The sequence below is a fragment of the Micropterus dolomieu genome, linkage group LG13, assembly GCF_021292245.1.
Source record: "Micropterus dolomieu isolate WLL.071019.BEF.003 ecotype Adirondacks linkage group LG13, ASM2129224v1, whole genome shotgun sequence".
NCBI lineage: Eukaryota > Metazoa > Chordata > Actinopteri > Centrarchiformes > Centrarchidae > Micropterus > Micropterus dolomieu.
In genome coordinates, this window is record NC_060162.1 from 4,558,403 (window position 1) to 4,576,293 (window position 17,891).

The 17,891-nt window shown below is 40.4% G+C and overlaps 1 protein-coding gene across 1 annotated transcript in view; it reads right to left on the reverse strand.

Annotated features, from left to right (window-relative positions):
- The window catches only part of zswim6 (zinc finger, SWIM-type containing 6), a 50,303-nt gene extending 35,973 nt beyond the window's left edge, over positions 1-14,330 (reverse strand). The window contains exon 1 of the mRNA XM_046066660.1: positions 13,573-14,330. Within this exon, the coding sequence (XP_045922616.1) occupies positions 13,573-13,999 (427 nt within the window). The 5' untranslated portion in view covers positions 14,000-14,330. The remainder of the gene's footprint in view (positions 1-13,572) is intronic.
- Between the last annotated feature and the right edge of the window lie 3,561 nt (positions 14,331-17,891).

A 17,891-nucleotide genomic window follows, 5' to 3' on the forward strand; every position in this document is an offset into this window, starting at 1 on the left:
GTCAGTTATAATCCAATTAATTTATTTCTTCAAACAAAGTTAAAGGATTTATTTGTTGTTGATTTGTTAGAGCAGCTACTAACATTTCATGATTAATGAAGCGCCTGATTATTTTCCTGATTAATGGTTTAGTGTATAAATATCCAATGGCACATGGCAAGAGCATTAAATTTCTCAATTTGTCCGATTAACCAAAATATTATATTTTAATATAACAAAGAAATGTTGGAAATGCTCTCACTTGAAAACGCTTGAATCGCATGAAATTTGGTATTTTTGTAAATCAAAGTAGCCCATAAATTTTCTTACGATGAATTATCGACTACTCAGCAGCTCTGCTTTGAAGTAGCTAGTAATGATAGCTGTCATATACATGTAGTGGAGTGGAAAGTAGCATAAATTAAGATATACTCAATATATACAGAATATTTAGCATTTTGTGCTTAAACAACTTTCAATTAATGATTAAATCGACTAATCTTTGTAGCTCTAATCATGACTGAGCTTACTGTGAATAAGCTGCACTTTTGCAGGTTTGTTCTTAAGGACTCTAAATCCTGGCTTTTGTCCAATCATCAGCAATGAGTGTGTATGTACCTGCTGTATATATTTTGTGTGTGTGTGCTGAACAGCTAGCCCAACAACATTATCTGGGCTTGTCTTTGTCTGTAGCCAACCGAGAGCAACCGTTAAACTGTCAGCGTAATGTCACAGCGGCGTGTCTGTAAGGCAAAAGGAATACTTTCCTACAGCGTCACAGAGAAGGAGGGGCCCCTCACTGTCAAAACAGGATGCAGGCCACGCCATATCATGGCAGTGCATCAAACCAGAATTACACACCCACAACCTCCTTTCTATTTGGGCTAAACAGACAACATAGCTTGCTCAACATTTCAGGTGAAAGAACCGCTTTGATGGAACAGCAGGCGTGACTGGACTGGAAGATAAACACCACAATCCTTGTTCAACCTTCCTCATAATCAACCTGCTCTTTCTTGTTTGCAGTTATTTTGGTTTCTGTTGTCTCACGTTATCTGTCTGTTCCTGTTTGAGCGCCTACAACCAACCAGCTCTTCTCCTCACTGCATCTCATTTACCAGCTGGAGCTGCCTTCCTGTTCAGCTGCGATGTGATTCGTCATGTCACCTCGCAGTTTGTACACATCCTCTGTGTGACTGTGTGCTTCACACACACAAAACAGAGTGATGATCGTGTTTATACCAACTTGCTGCTCAAACTTACAGATATTAATCTTCCTTTCTCACTATGGTGGCATACAAAAGTCTGTCAGTGGTGGAGAGTCACTAAGTAGATGTACTCAAGCTAACTGTAAAGTATTTTAAACAAGCTAACTGTATATAAAGTGGATAAAACTAGCTGACTGTATGAAGTAGTTTAAACTAGCTAACTATATATACAGTAGTTAAAAGTAGCTTACTTTGTAACAGTATAAGTTCAAACCTGTTAACTGTATCTAAAGTAGTTCAAGCTAGCTCCACTTTGAGCAGCTACGACACTAAAATGCTGCTCTAAAAATAGCTTTTTCGAGAATATATTAACCACAGCCATTTTATTCAACAGAATGAGTACTTTACTTTTGATACTTTAAATACATTTTGCTGATAATACTTTAGTTCTTTCACATTAGTAGGAGTTTGAATGCAGGACTTGAAACTTCCTTCATGCAGAGCTTTTTCCTACTCCCTTAATTTTAAACTGCACATGATGCAGCCTCAATGCACATTCATCTGATCATCCTCGGTTAACCATCCACTTCTCTCACGGCCCCTCCCTGCCACAAACTGCATTAAAGCCCAGTCGATACACTTTTCAAATGCATCCCGTTTCCATCACACGTACTGACATTACTCATCTTTAACAGATGAAAACAATGACTCAACTTGTAGGCGCATGCCAGGCATACCCTGTTTGTGCGGAAACATACTTGTTGGGTTAGCAGGGCTTGTGGGAGCTTGTGTGTTCCCTGAGGTGTGTGAGAGTGCATGTGTGTGAGAGTATCGGCTGATTATTTTCTCCATTAAACTCCACTGATTTCATACATATAGTCTTCTCTGGATGTGGAAGGCGAGAAGTTTTTTTATACATAAAAACATCAGAGAAGGTACCTACAACCCCCGAGGTGCATTTTTGTAAGAAACATCACATCATAGAGCTTAAGGTTATTTTGTTTGTCACAAAAATGCTGGTTTTAAATGTAAAAAACGTATCACTGATGAAACCATACCATCATGGGGAAACTGAGGAATCTTTCATGTGTGGCGACAGTTTGGCTGGAAGTGTTTAAACAATAGATACGTGATAAAAAGGCGCTGGTTTAGCTTGTCTTAATTTCAACACGCTGTACCTGCTGAAGCTTCAAGACACCCATCCGAAAGCAGCGACACATGTATGAGTCAGGGAGCTATGCTGAAGGTTGGGGAAAGGCCTGCAGCTACAGTAGGACCAGGTGAACTAGATCATTTGCTTATTATTATAGATACAGACGTGGGTGCAAAAGTGGAGCATACAAAGAGGCAGAATAATAAACTGAAACCCGACAGGAGATCCCCATGTGAAGGCAGGAAGTGAATGGTTATTGGTCCCGTGACAACATTGCATGTGTCGTCTCACAGTGAATGTGTTTACATTATGTGACACGCAGTCTGGGCACTTGGTAAATTTGGCTAAGCAAACGCTATGATGATTTCTCTCCATGGGCTTGACAAGCACAGGCGTATAGATACTGGGAGCAGATGGCAGGGGAGTTTTCTGGCAGAGCAGGTTCACATGCAGGAGGGATCTGATATGTATTTAAAGTCAAACTTAAATTTGAATCCTCCACACTTCTTTTTGTTTAAGGAAATATAGAAACTAAAATCATACTGCATCTATTGCCGTGGTACTCAAAGTGGGGCCCGGGTACCACCAAGGGGTCCTTGAGAGGACTCCAGGGGGTCCCCGGCAGAAAGGTGAATTTATTTTCACTATAATTCCATCCATAAGTAACACAATGAAAGTATGAATATTTTAGTCATGGGTTTCATATACTTTCTGTAATAAAACATCTAAAAGCAAAAAATCCTATCAGATGGGCGATCCTGGGACAAAATCTTATCAAATGGGGGTCTGTGGACTCATTTGTGTCAGATCAGGCGTCCTTGACGTGAAAGATTTAGAGAAGAACTGATCTATTGTGCACAATTTTCTTTTTTTGAAGGAGAAACTTATTTGGATAGATTTGTGGAAACAGAGTCGAAGCTGTATGCCTCTGGGGGTGGAGGGGATTCCCATGGCAGTGTCATCTGAGGGTCTTTTTCCACATAGTGATATAGTGTTATATACCGTTAGCAACTGTCCCTCATTTGGGAGAACCCACTGTGCTATTAAGGTCAATCAGTGTTTGTTTGTATAGAAAAAGGCAGAGCTAGCTAGCGTTAGCGATCTGTCTCTCATGGGTCCAGCTGCGGTGATGGCATGTTCTAATGTTTGGCTGTCACCTGGAAATGGGTTGAGCTAGCGAGCTAGGCTCACTGTTAGTCTAGCTTGCTAACGTTAGTATTGATTATTTCAGCAATAGCTGAGTCATCAGCAGCTCTCACACACCCAGTGTTGTGTTTGCCTGCATTATATAAAGGGGTGCAGCCACTGTTAGCTGTCTCTCTTTCATGTGTCCAGCTGCAAATAACCAGACCGTGAAAACTCACAGCAACAGCAGCAACAGGTAGTCCTGTAACCTCAGCACTCATACGTTATTCCGTGATTATTATTCATTCTGTGAATCGAGGAGTAACGTGTGGCGTGCTCAAATCACAGATGGGACCAACACCATGAAGCACTGTACGCTACGTGCTCAGTAGCAAACAGCAGACGCACACAGTTAGAGACTAGCTGGTGAACATAGTGGAGCATTTATCGGCTAAAGAGCTGAATATTTTCCTCTGGAGCTAGTGGAGAACAAAAACAGAGCTAAGAGAGAGAGAATATTGGAATTATATTCATCTGGTGACACAAACTACAATAAAACTATAATGTTGCTCCTAATCAGCTCAAAGTGTGTGTATATACACACACATATCAACTTAAAAATCAGATATTGCAGGTTTAAATGTCTTGAGATTGGTAATTAGAATTTTGACTAAATGGTCAAAACAAACACACATCCAGGATTTATATCCTCTATAAAAAATAATTTTACTTTATTCAAATAACTTTAACTGCTATGATGTTTCTCTGGTCTGAGGAGAAGAGGACCATCAGTCTTCATTAAGCATGCTGTGGCTGTGAGCTAAGGTAACAGCCTCTGATGGATGACACCTTTAAGTTCCCATTAAAAGGTAAGCAGTGCTCATAAGTAGTTTCAGATTTACACTCAGGCTGAGAGAGGTGAGCCGCCTGCTCTACAAAGACAAAAGCTTGTGCTTCTCAACACAGGCTCCCAGCAAACACTCAGTTATTTTTATATCCATCCTCTTTTTTCATGAGAATTGAAAAGATCAAGAACACGGTGTTTGGGGACCTCAAAAAATCAAGAGCAGCGCTAATATGTTTGAAACGCTCGAAGCACTTCACCTGTTTGATTAACTGAAGCGTTGCTCTAGTTGCAGAGCTGCGGAGGTCCAAAGGTCCTCTTCGGAGACCAACCCATGAGGCCTGGGGTTCCCATGAGGCGAGGACGGAGGCAGGCTTTGACTGAGGATTGAATAAAACTCCCCAGACGCACCCAAGAATAAGAGGCCACTCCAATGTGTTCAACAAACTGAGAGGCAAATCCATCCATCCATCGTCAACCGCTTATCCTGCGTACAGGGTCGCAGGGTGCTGGAGCCAATCCCAGCTGACATCGGGCGAAAGGCGGGGTACACCCTGGACAGGTCGCCAGTCCATCGCAGGGCCACACATAGACAAACAACCTAAGGACAATTTTAGAGACACCAATTAACCTAGCCTGCATGTGTTTGGATGGTGGGAGGAAGCAGGAGCACCCGGAGAGAACCCACGCAGACACGGGGAGAACATGCAAACGCCACACAGAAAGGCCGGGGCAACCGGGGTTTGAACCCACGACCTTCTTGCTTTGACCGCCGTGCCTCCCTCTGAGAGGCAAATGTATAAGGCAATTAATCAATTAGTTGATCAACAGAAAAATATCCAGCTGCTGTTTTCATAATCATTTAAGTAATTTTTCAAGAAAAAAAAAACGTATTCCCCGACTTCAGACTATGACAGTAAACCTGAACAGGGCTGCAACTAACGATGATTTTTATTATTGATTACTGTGCTGATTACTTTCTGGATTGATCGATTAATCGTTTTGTCAATCAAACTTGAGAAAGTAGTGAAAAATGACCATTATAACATCCCGCAGTTCAAAAACATGTATTCAAATTGCTTGTTTATTTCAACCAACAGTCCAAACCCCAAAGATATTCAGTTTGCCGTCATCATTCATTTTTTATGTTGATTGACTAATTGATCAATGGAACAATTGTTGCAGCTCATAAACCTGAAAATTTTTCTTGGAAACAACCAGCTATCTGAAGACAGCTTCAGTTTTCTGACATTACGATTTTATGGAACAAACCAATAATCAAGAAAATAACTGGAAGATTAACTGAACGTTTAAATGAGAGTAAGTTGCAGCCCTAGCTGCATCTACACTAGTTGTTTACGTTGGCAGCAGCAGCATTATGTGGTGTCCAAGAAGAAGTAAGATGAGAACAAAACGGGATTTATTAAAGCCGACTGAGGGCAGACGAAGGTAAACTAGTTCCACCCCTCCTCCACCCACCTCTCTGCTCCGCCACCTCTCCTCTCCCCCGAGTTGAAGGTTAATGATGAAGCGATACGGCAGAGGAATACAGATCAGGGAGACGTGGATGGATGTGGAAAGAGTGCTAAACCAGTCCGGAGCAGCTGTGGCGAGAGATTATGAGCAACTTTCAGCTACTAGCAAACCTCGGTCTTAAAGAATGAGGTTGATATATTTTTCCTGTTGTTAATAAATCCCATTAAAAACCAACAATTAATTGATCCTACTAACATACACCATTAGATTTATTATACCGTCTTGCTGCCCCAAATACAAAGTGTGGATTAATCCGCCGCTGAAAATAGTCCCCAACAAATGCACTATTTCCTCCTGTCTGAGTAACGTCACGTCTTCAGTAGGAACCAATGGAGGAGAAGTCACAGAAATTTGAGAGATGGACAAAGGTATTTTAGATTTGGATCTTTTCATGGCATTTGTAGACAAAGAAAAACACAGAATAACACCAGCTTTATCCTTACTAGTCTTACTCTCCACTGGAATATGTGTTTTAAAAGTGTGTGTGTGTACAACTGTGTGTCGATTGAGCTTCTTCTATCCATGTGGAAGGTGAAATGAAAAACGTAGCCACATTCCTCGCGGTGTCTAACACTGCTGACCTGGAAAATACCTGGGCAAAACTCCAAGGCTTCAACCAGCAACAACAGAAAAACAAAGACTGGCTCGGTTGTGGGACATTAACATCTACTTCCTCCGTTAATATTCACTTTGACTGGGTCTTAATTTTATTCAAGTGTGGCCACCGTAGTGTGAAACAATCTCTCAAAATGGCAGGTTTTGCCAGTGCCTGGTCTCTGTGAAACCCAGCCAAGCGTTCGTTTCAAAGCATGAGCACGATGTAGCTCCAATAAAAATTGATCTTGCAGAGCAGAAGCATATTGAGGTGCTATGCATACACCATTAATGCTGATCAACAACCTGCAAGGCTGAGTGTGGTGTGTGTGTGTGTCTATGTGCTTTCACTCCCTCACTGTACTTACAAAGCTTTGCATCATTCAATAAGCGTGCCCCAATTCATTGATTCTTCATAAAATTGCAGATGAGAGAGCCGGCCGGCAGTGATCAGTGTGCACAGAAGGCCTGAGGCTTTATGTATGCATCAGCATGTGTGTATAAGAGATAACACAACTTGTGCTTTGAAATGCTAAGCTCAAGTTTAATTCGATATAGTATGCTGAGTTTAGTGGATAAGTATGAACATATGTACTGTATCAAAATATCAGAGATTTAGTTAAAGCGGCTATAATCGATTTTCTTACAATAATAATATATCAGATAATAGGAGTCGGAGGTGATCTAAAACTAGGATAAAAGAATTGATATTGCTAATAATAAAGATTTTGTCTGATAAATACTCACACATGATAATGTAGCAGTACTGTACAGTTACTTTAGATACTTTAAGTACAGTTTTGCAGACAATACTTTTATAATATTTCTGTATAACTTCTGTGTTTTAAACAGGACGTTTGCTTGCAACGAAGTATTTTTACACTGTGGAGTTTGTACTTTTACTTACGGATCTGAGTACTTTTTCCACCACTGCAAATCATAAGTATGTAATGATGACTGTAGAGGGAGTAACACCGGATGATCGCCGAGCCAAATCGTTTCTGGGCAGAGCCGGCAAAGTATTGGCTGAACTCATTCCAGAGATGACAGAAGTTCACCAGAGAGACCCGGAGAGATTTCACTGTGTGGTGACAGTGCGCCACTCTGCCAACACAACCAAACCCTCTTAGATATCACGTGATGAAAACTATAGATACACAAGACTTGGTAGACCACAATCCACAGACTCCAGTGACAACAGACTATCGCTCTCCATCAGCCCTTTATTCTATGAAGCAACATGCCTGTGACAGACAAGAGTACCCAGTCTCAAATTCTGCACGTCAGTGTACAAAATGACAGTAATGTTGATGTAAACTCACTAATAAACATGAGTTTTAATTGGCAGGGTTGTGCTAAACACACACAGAAAAGACAGAATGTCCCTGTAAACGGATTAAACAGGATTTTAGGATTTTTACATTCCCAAAATGAAAACATATTACTATTCACTGTCACTATTCTTAATTATATTGCTTAGTTTTGGATCTACAGTTCCCATTATTTGGTAGTTTTGGGGGCTGTAAACAGATAGTTTAACATTGTCATAGAGTCAGGGAGTCAGCTGTGGCACAACTCCTTCCAAATCTCTTCTGCTTAACAAAAAAAATGAAAAGATGCATTTTAGCCAATATTTATTTACATTTCGCCAAATTGGCACTATAAAAGTATGCTGAATAACCTATCAGCAGTCCCTGTTTGCAATGTACCCCTGGATGTACAGACAACTATTACTGAATTACTCTGCTACTGAAGAAAACTTAAAAACGTGATGATTCTCAGTTTCTGCAGTTAAAAGGAGCGCATTTTGTCCATGATGTCTTTATGGATTTATTGACATTTAATCCCAATGAACTCCAAGAAGGAGTACACTTGCTAACGCAAATTGTGGCAATTGGATGCTAAAGGATTTAAAGTACCTTAGTAGCCTCCGCAAGCTGTGCGTCACAGCCACTGATGTAGCTCCAACTGCTGGCAAAGCTGATAAGCAGCCAAATCAGTGGGTCAAACTACAATAACTAAACATCTGTTGTTACCTTACAGTTTGAAAACCTCACTCTAGATGAATAAATAGCAATGTATCAACCAAACATCATTCTTTGATCACTGAGAAAGCTAGTAATCAACATTTACACTGCAGGTCGTCTTTAAAGCTAAAAAACAAAATGGCAGACCTCCGCATTAGCACCTCCACGGTCGACAGGACATTGGGTGACCTTAGCAGGGGAAGTTGATCTTCTCCAGGTCGAACACTGCGCATGTGCGTACAGGTTTTGCTTTCTCAGATGTTTGATGGCTTTCTTAGTCTTCCATATTAGTAAAGTGAATATTGTTTATTTTGGACTGTTGGTTGAACAAAACAAACAATCAGTCCGGAAGATAATCTGCAAATTAATCAAAAAATGAAAATAACTGGTAGTTTCAGCCCAGTTACTTTAATTCCTGGCTGAGTAAGAAGAGTAATAAATGGAGGGTGGGATTCCTGTTTTCCCATCAAAGACAAACACTGCATACTAACAGCATTGATGTTTTAATGACCTTTGACCTCACACAGCTCAACAAGAGATCAGACGAAGAGAGAAGGTATGAACTTGACCTCCTTGACCTAAAGTGCAAGCAGCTTAAATGTGACCTAATAACTGGGTAACAACCCCATTACATCATATGTTTTCCCACCATATATAGAAACCATGAATTTCCTTACTGAGGTCTGGTGTCCATTAGTTTACATCTTTAATTATCCCCCCTCCATTTTAAAGTTGTTTTGACGAAGTCAGTGCAGATTCTACGCCTGAAATAACCATGCTCAGCATACACATAAACACTGCAGCCTATACTTTAACGTGTCCCTGAAGCCTGCACTTCAGCCCAAACCTATACCTCAACACCCCCCGTGCGCTGACGTGTATGAGCAGAGACGGGCCGCTCAACATCCACGTCGTGTTTAAAACCTTCAGTGTCCCGAAGAGGCTCATCGAGGCCTGAGATGAAGCTACTTCAGATGTAACTGAAGTAGTGTCACAATCAAAGTAAAATTGTTGGATTTCAAAAGTGTTCATGAATAAGCAGTTAAGCCTCTTATGTTGACCACAACGCTGGAGTTTTGTCTTAATGAGAACCATGCTCGTGTCGATCCACGACTTTGGTCCAGATTGAAATATCTCAACATCTATTTCATGGATTGCCGTTTCATTCATGTTCCCCGGTGAATGAATCCTAATTACTTTGGTGGACTTTTTTACTCTAGCGCCATCATCAAGTCAAAATGTTATTTTTACCTGCTTAACATTTAGCTCAACCACACAGAGCCTCTAGCATTGCGGTGGACTAGCCTGGCTTTATATTAAGGCAGCGAATGCACCAGGAAATATTAGCTCATTTCCTTTACTATTGTTAGCTTCTGATCAAATCTTGCATGACCTGAGCTCAAATATAGAAGTAAAATAGAATGGAATAGAATAGAAATAAACATATTGTAATTGCATATAAGATGCAAGCTATTGCTACATAGCTGTTTTTAGGCAAAAGGCACTGATACTGTCTAAAGCTTTAAATTCAGGCCCTATATCCAGCTGTTTAGAGAAATTGTACTTAAAATAGTGGTTTTATTTGGGATATGTGTTTATGTCGTGTTATTAGTATTACACAATGTCATGACATTAATCTAATTATTACAGTCTTATTATTGTATTAAATCAAGTATAACATGCTCCATTTTAATGGCCTGTAAATCTGTTTCCTTTTTTGCTTCATTGGTTTTGGATTTTCTTCTCTAGAAATCTCAGTAGAAGCTATAGTTTCTGCACACAGGATGCATTTCTGCTTTATGACCCTGAGTGCAAACTGAATTAGACAAAAGGCTTTCATGTTCTCAGCTGCTTCTCTGCATGAAACCCACTGCAAAATGACTTCACACCAGAGAAGCTCGTCTTCCTCTGTGAGTTTAAAATGATAATGGGGGTTGATGAATTGGGCGCAATAAAGACGCTGTGTGTGTCTGGGATTTGTTTAGTGAAGATCTAGTTTTGGACCCTGTAAAATCTTTCTCTTTGTGATCATATAAAAGAAATCTTAATAATTTTGACTTTGAACTTATTCTGCTTATGTTGAACGCACTTAATTACACTACAGTCAACATCACACAATTTATAAAAAAGCAGATTTTAATCTTCTTTCATGTATTAATCACTAATAGTCTTTCAATTTAATGAGCAAAAGGACTAACTTTCCCTTTCCTACTTTCAATTAGAAAATGTTTAAGGCAATAAAACTGCTGATGGCAACCAGAGCAACACTGAATTACCAGTTTATGAAGTTTTAATTACTGTATAGGCTCTGCAGCAATAGTTTAAACTGCAAAAACTGCATGCATTGTTTTCTGCCTTTAATGTTTGTGTTTTTGTTGTTTTATGAAATGACAAATCAAAATACCCCTCATCCCAGGGTGATCTCTTAAAATAGCTTTTTGTGTGTTTGATATTATTATTACTATAACGTAAGACAAGGAAAAGCAGGACCATCTCACATTTGAGATCTGGAACCATTAAATTATTGGCATTTTGCTTCAAAAACTACATAAACCGATAAATTGCTCATTTCAGCTCTGTATTTATTATTGTTTGGTATTAAATTGCCTACAGCCTTAAGCGTAGTAGAGCGCACTTTGTTTGGTGTTATTTGGTGTTTGGTGTAGCCCACCTTGCAGCTCAATAACATCACCACGAACTATGATATTGGCTACAACCTGGGGAGGGAGGTGGAGTATCCCTCAAGTCTAAACTGGAGAAGCTACAGTATTTACTCTTGTAAGAAAAAATGGCTTCCTTTATCTTTGCCCTGATTAACAGTGAGGGTTTGTTGTGGAGGACGAGGGTCCACAGCAAATGTGTGCCAATTCATTTCCTCAAGGTCTGCTGCGAGAAAACCTCCCTCCTCTGGTACGGCCCACACATGGGGAGATTACATCTTTTATTTATCACTTCTTGCCTCTATTTTTCCAGCAAATTCCAGGCTGGGGTGCAATCAGCCAAGAAAGAAACCCTCCCTGTGTGTGTGCATGAGCACTACTGTTATTCCTCTTTGTGAGCATGCAGATCGAGCCCCTTCACTCTCTGGCATAACAACCCAGATTCTGTTTCCTCCCTACAGAAGCATTTCCCAGTATCTGGGAATATATAGGCCTCTCATTTTGGCAGGACAGAGCCTGGCGTGTATTCCCTGTGGCCTCTCACAAAGCCCACATGAACCTCCTGCATTTAGCAGTGGGGGAAGAGGGACGACTCATGCAGAAACTCAAGTGTTCAGATTGCATTACAATTCAAATTAACCATGCAGAGTAATGGGATTACAGTCCTCAACGCTCCCTGAGAAGGTGTCCCGAGGCTGGTGAACTCACAGGTGACAGACACTGCAACACAATCAAAGACTCCAGACTGACCATGTCATGATAAAGGCTGCGAACTGAAGTTCGTCTTCATTAAAATGAGCTATCTCGACACCACGTCTGCTTCCCTCAGAGCCAAAGAGCTCTCTGTCGTCTTCTTTTCGATCACAGATACTCACAAAGACACAACCCTGAACCAATTGGCTGTGGACTTGTGTGAATCATGGCCCATTTAAAAGAATCGCTGTGCTCAATACGCTTCCTCCTTCCAAATCTCTTCTACTTAACAAGGGAGTGAAAAGATGCTTTTGTCTGCCTTCCTTTTGGAGGTGACGGGAAGCTTGAAAGACACAAATGAACATGAAAATAGGAACAAAGTGCCAAACTCACAATAGGAATGCTGGGCATTTGATATGCATGCTGCAGTAATTAAAATCTCAAAGAAGGCCATGATATAAGCACATAAAAAAAATGTTAAGAAAATTACAATAAATGACTAAATAAAATCAAATATTTCTGATTCGCTGGTTGGTGTTTGTGTGTGGAATAAAGTTGTCGGGCACAAGCAGCTGTCAGTTCAGCACACATGTGTCTGTTCCTGTTTCACTCAGGAAAAAAATGTGGGTTTTAAAGAAGCTGACATACAATAACTCTATTCTCGTTTTTGCCATTTGAAAAGAAAGCACACTCACTTAATAATGGTTATTCTGCACTAAAACAACCCACTGATAATAACACTGTGGATACACTAGATCTAAAAATAATAACGACATGTGAGACTGCATGTTTGGCTGCTTTCCAACTTAGTAATTCACATTTATCAACCACTCTTTGTGACGTGCTGATGTTTCATGTACAATTATTATACAACATCTCAACTTTCCCACACAGAGCAACTCATTCAAATGTAATGTGTGTCAGTTGAGACCCAACCCAACACATTAGCACTTCCCTTATTACTCAATAGTTTATGTAATCTTTAAAGTGATTTTTTTTTAAAAAGGTCATGCTGTTTTTTAGTGGTTTCTAAATAGCAGAACTTCTATCTAATGTGAGACATCAAGTAGAACATTTTATTACAAAAAAATTTGCTTTAATGCGCCAAAAATGCGTTTTTTGTTTAAGTCTATCAGCTCAATAAATTCAATTTATTATTGGGATTAAGGACACGTGAAGCACTTTTAGGTGCTTTCTGATGATAGTAGTCTCCCATGTTCTGACCCCCAACAACCACCTTCAAAAATCTTTGGGACTTTCGTGTCACGGTTGAATTTAACTAACATTTGCATACTTTGTTTTATGCCTCTACATCCAGCAGCAGACAGTAGCTGTGGTTATTTATACTTATTCTGCGAAAGTGTCTCACTGAAGTCTGGTGGTGTCAAGAGATGTGGAAATGTAGGAATTCCTCTTTTTGTTAAAGCCACAGCTTGATTTTCAACGCAATTAGTGGATTTTTAAAGGCTTTGTACCCTCCATTTCACATTCAAACTGCCCCAAGCAAAACAGGATTTAAATGCCCCAGCCGCACATTCCCATTCAGGCACCCAGCAGCAGATTTAAAGCCCCATTGTAGCCTCTCCTCTGTCGCTTCACCCTTTGTTGTCACTTTATCTACCTACATTGTACGAGCCACTCACATTTAATCATTAATATAGGTCAATGCTGTTGTTCTTTTTCTGTGTGATTAATGTGTCAGGAGGCGCTTGTATTTGCACTCGGTGTGCCCCGGTCCCATCACACCACTCACCGACTTGCAGTACGTTGTCCACGCAGCCGCTCTCCAGCAGAGCGATGCCCCGTCGGAAAGGCAGCCGCGTCTCGTCGCTGCTCTCCCCGCTACTTCCGATCTCCTCCCCGCCGGTGTTGAACGACGAATACATGCAGATCTCCCTCTCGCTCCTCGGGAAAGACCAGTAAACGATCCGTCTCTGGACTGGCTCCGGAATCCGCTCGAAACGCTCCTCTACCCGTTGAAACGGCCACTTCTCCGCGACTTTCCTCGCCGCGATGTCCAGGAGGGTCTCCGGGCTCTGGGTTTTGCTCGATTCGCCCTGGTTGGACGCCGAGCCGCCACACGGCGCCCCCGCGGCCCGCTGGCCTTGTCTACACGTCGCATTGTAGCCCGTCCGACAGCAGAGCCGTTTGGCTGGGGGCTGCTGTACGCGCTCCGCCATGATAGCTCCGCTTTAACGGCGACGGAGGAAGTCAACGCACCATATGAACGGGGGATAGGGAAGGGAAAAGGTTACCCACGGCTTGATTGTTGGCCGTGTATGGCCAAATCATCCTTTTATGGAAACATGGGGGCAGGGCTTCTCCGGGCTTGTCAAACCCCTTTGTTGACAAATGAAGGGGAGGCGGGGTCCGCCCGGTTAGCTCGGTGCTAAATAAGGACTGGAGGGCGGAATTCCCACACGGCCGCTAATCCTTTGTGAGCCACATTCAAGGCCAGAATGAAACGCTTTGGAAAAAAAAAAAGGGGGTTGTAAGAAGGACCGGCTCTGCTTTTAGGCTGTGGGTTTTAACCGGTGGGCGGGTTTTTTTTATATATATATATATATGTTACAGACGGAGAAGACGGAGCGAGCTGCTTTGTCTGGTGGTGAACTAGAAAAGCCGGACTGAGAATGGGCGGGCGGTGATTGGCCTGTCAACACAGGAGCCTCGTGGTTTTGGGGGAGGGGGCAGTGAACGCAGCACCGCCCTCCCCCGTGTGACGTTTAAAGGTCCGCTGGAATGTGGATCCGTTTAAAGAAAAAAGAAAAAACGACCCGTTATGGGAAATGTAGTATAGTAGAGTGTGGAAAGAGAGAAACTGGAACAAAATATGTATGTGTGTAGCTTAATAGCTCGTACATCAAACAGTGGCTCTTATTTTCTTTAGAATTACAATCGCAAGAATATATATATATATAACAATATGGTGGAAGAAGTAGCCATACTGAGTATGGCAAGCCGTTTTAACATTTATTTCTCAAAACTTAGGCCTACTGCTTGCTAAAAGCTACACAATAGTACTTATTTATTTCTCACTAGTAACTATTCCCGTTTTACTAGTAACAATTGATTAGATACTAGTACTTAAATTTTACTTACTACTACTAGCAGCTACTACTACTACTAATAATAATAATACATTTTATTTCTATAGCGCTTTTCAGGACACTCAAAGACACTTTACAGGTAAAAGCAGAAGTTATGTACATTTAAAACCGATTAAAAACATAAACAGCATAGTATAAAATATACAAACAGTAGATAAAAACATGTGGTGCGACCATATAAAAAACAGCAGCAGGTGTAATAGAACATAATTTAATGTTATAAGTCAATCTAAAAAGATGGGTTTTGATAAGTGATTTGTGAGTGAGTCCATGGTGCTGCAATCTTCGCTACTAGTAACTCTTTTTTAGTAACTAATTGCACATTTTGCCATTTAAATCTATGGGGCTTTGCAGTTCAGATATCACCTATTCATTATTTACTAGGAACTGATTGAATAGTTACCAGTAACCGTTTCCATTTTACTAGTATATATTATTTAGATACTAGTGCTTAATTTTTAGTTACTAGTAACATTTTTTTAGGGTACCAGTAAGAACGGAAATGTTGCTATCAACCAGCCATTTTACTAGTCATTAATTAATGAAAACTAAATTCACTAGTAAAAATGACTTGTGAAAATGTAGGCTACTAGTAGCCTATCTAAATAATAAAATAGTTCCTAGTAGCCTAACTAATGGAATAGTTACCAGTAATTACAAATTAAGTACTAGTATCTAATCAATTGTTACTAGTTAAATGGGCCTAATAAGCCTTGTTACTAATAACTAATAAATAAGTAGCCTACTAGCTTTTAAATAGCGGCCAGTAAGTTTTAAGGAATAAATGTTAAAAAGGCTTGTGACATACTGAGAGCCTTTATTTAAAGGAACAGTAACATAATACTATCAGTGTTCAACAGACGGTGTTTGTTACCTTTGGAAAGAATCAGGCTATCTGTTCCTTCCTTTTTTCCTCTCGTTATGCTAAGCTAAGCTAAATTTAGCAAAAAGCTGGCTGCTTAGCTTGGTTAGCTTACATTCACATTTACCCTATCAACATGAGAATGGTCTCAATCTTCCTTAACTCTCCATCAGAGTGGCTCTTATTTTGTAGTTAAATGGGGAAAATAATGCAATATAATATACATTAAAATATCTAACGATATCAATTGCTGAGCCAAGTTCTTGTTAACTTTTACAAAGGAGCAACTAAAAAGCATCCTGACTGAAAACATGACTAACTGGCATGGGATGTGCATGGCCCAGGACTGTAGGGCTCTGCAGCGGGTTATTAAAAGTGCTCAAAAGATCATCGGTACCCATCTCCTGAGCATCAGTGATATCGGTGAGGTGAGGTGCCTACGCAGAGCCCAAAGGATACTAAAGGACAGTAACCACCCAGCCACAGCCTGTTCACCCTGCTGCCTCCTGGGAAGACATATAGAAGTTTCTGCTGCCGCACCACCAGACTGCAGAGCAGCTTTTCCCCCCAAAGCTATCAGACTTCATCCTCAGCACTTCTCCATTGAGTGTAGTTTATTTCTGTCTACCATTTTATCATTTGCTTTTGTGTATATTGTCTGCTACGTAGCAGAAGTGAGTTACAAACTTAATTTCACTTTACAGCCTGTTGTAAAATAAACCTACCTTGTACAATGTGGTGGAAGAAGTATTGAGATTCTTTACTGTTTAGTAACTTCCTGGAATCTCCACTGGTTGGCTGTCAACTACTCAAAGCCATATGGCTGTATCTACCGGTGACCTCAGTATGCAGTACGTACTACATAATACATGCTTTTCATAGTATTATGCAGTATAAAACTGTAAAATTGATTTATTTTGCGACATGCCAGGCCAGATTTCCGGTTTTGGAAAGTGGAAATAAACAATAGGAGGAATATAAATGTAAGGAAAACCCCTGTAACAAACATAACGGTCTAGCTAGCTGCATTTGTCCCACCGTTAAGGCCAAATCAGTGCATACTGCTAGTACAGCCGTAGTCTGACACATACTGATACAAGATTTAACATGCTAATCAGTGAGCTTTAGATGTGCTACTAAGATTTTTAATCTGCAAAGTAACTTTAGCTCTTAAATAATTGCAGTGGAGTAAAAAGTGTATTTATTACCTCCAAAATGTTCTATGCACTATATGTACGCCTTGCAATTGTACATAAGTAGAGTAAATACACTTAGTTCAGTCACTTATAATACAATGCAACACACAATATGGGCTTGTTCTTGTTTCTTTGACCCTGATTACTACATGAACGTTCTCACCTCAGGCCAACTGGACACAGTTCAATAGTCAGGTTGTATTTGCCCAGTTGCCCTTGGGGCCCAACTGCTGGATTTTTGTTTTACCAGCTGGTTAATTGCATTCCCCTGTCTCAGGTGTTAACTAGTCCTTGAACAGTGAGCTATTGTTGAAACAATACGTCCAGTATGAAAACATTTTGCACCGTTTTTCAGGTTGAACTGGCGTGTGTGACACCAAGCAGTAGTTCTTTGGTCTCTGACAGGTGATTAAGACAATTTAGTACGATGAAAATTATGATTCTGTCACTCATGTGACTACTTATGACCTTAAAGGAATAGTTCATTTTATGGTGGAGAGTTCAAAGAAGTGAAGATTGATACCACGCTCATGTCTGTATGTTAAATTTGACAGACTGGAAACAGAGTGGTATCAATCTTCTGCATAAATGTTATTCAACCAACCAGTAATTGAACAACCACAAGTCAGTTTCACAGCAGCTCGAAACATGATTTGTCTGCAAACATTGTAGATAAACTGGAGCTTTTTGTTTTTGTTATTTTACCTCCAGGTGCTTCTGATGCAGTGCTGTCAGAGAGCATATTCTGTCTGTCATTTAATTAGAAGCAGAGTCTAACAAATGAGTCAGTCTGCTGTTATATTTCTGCTGCAATACAATTCAGAGGGAAATATATTATTTATTAGTTTATTTGACAGGGACAGTGTACATTAATTATCATTGCTGCAAATGCACCAGAATTAAC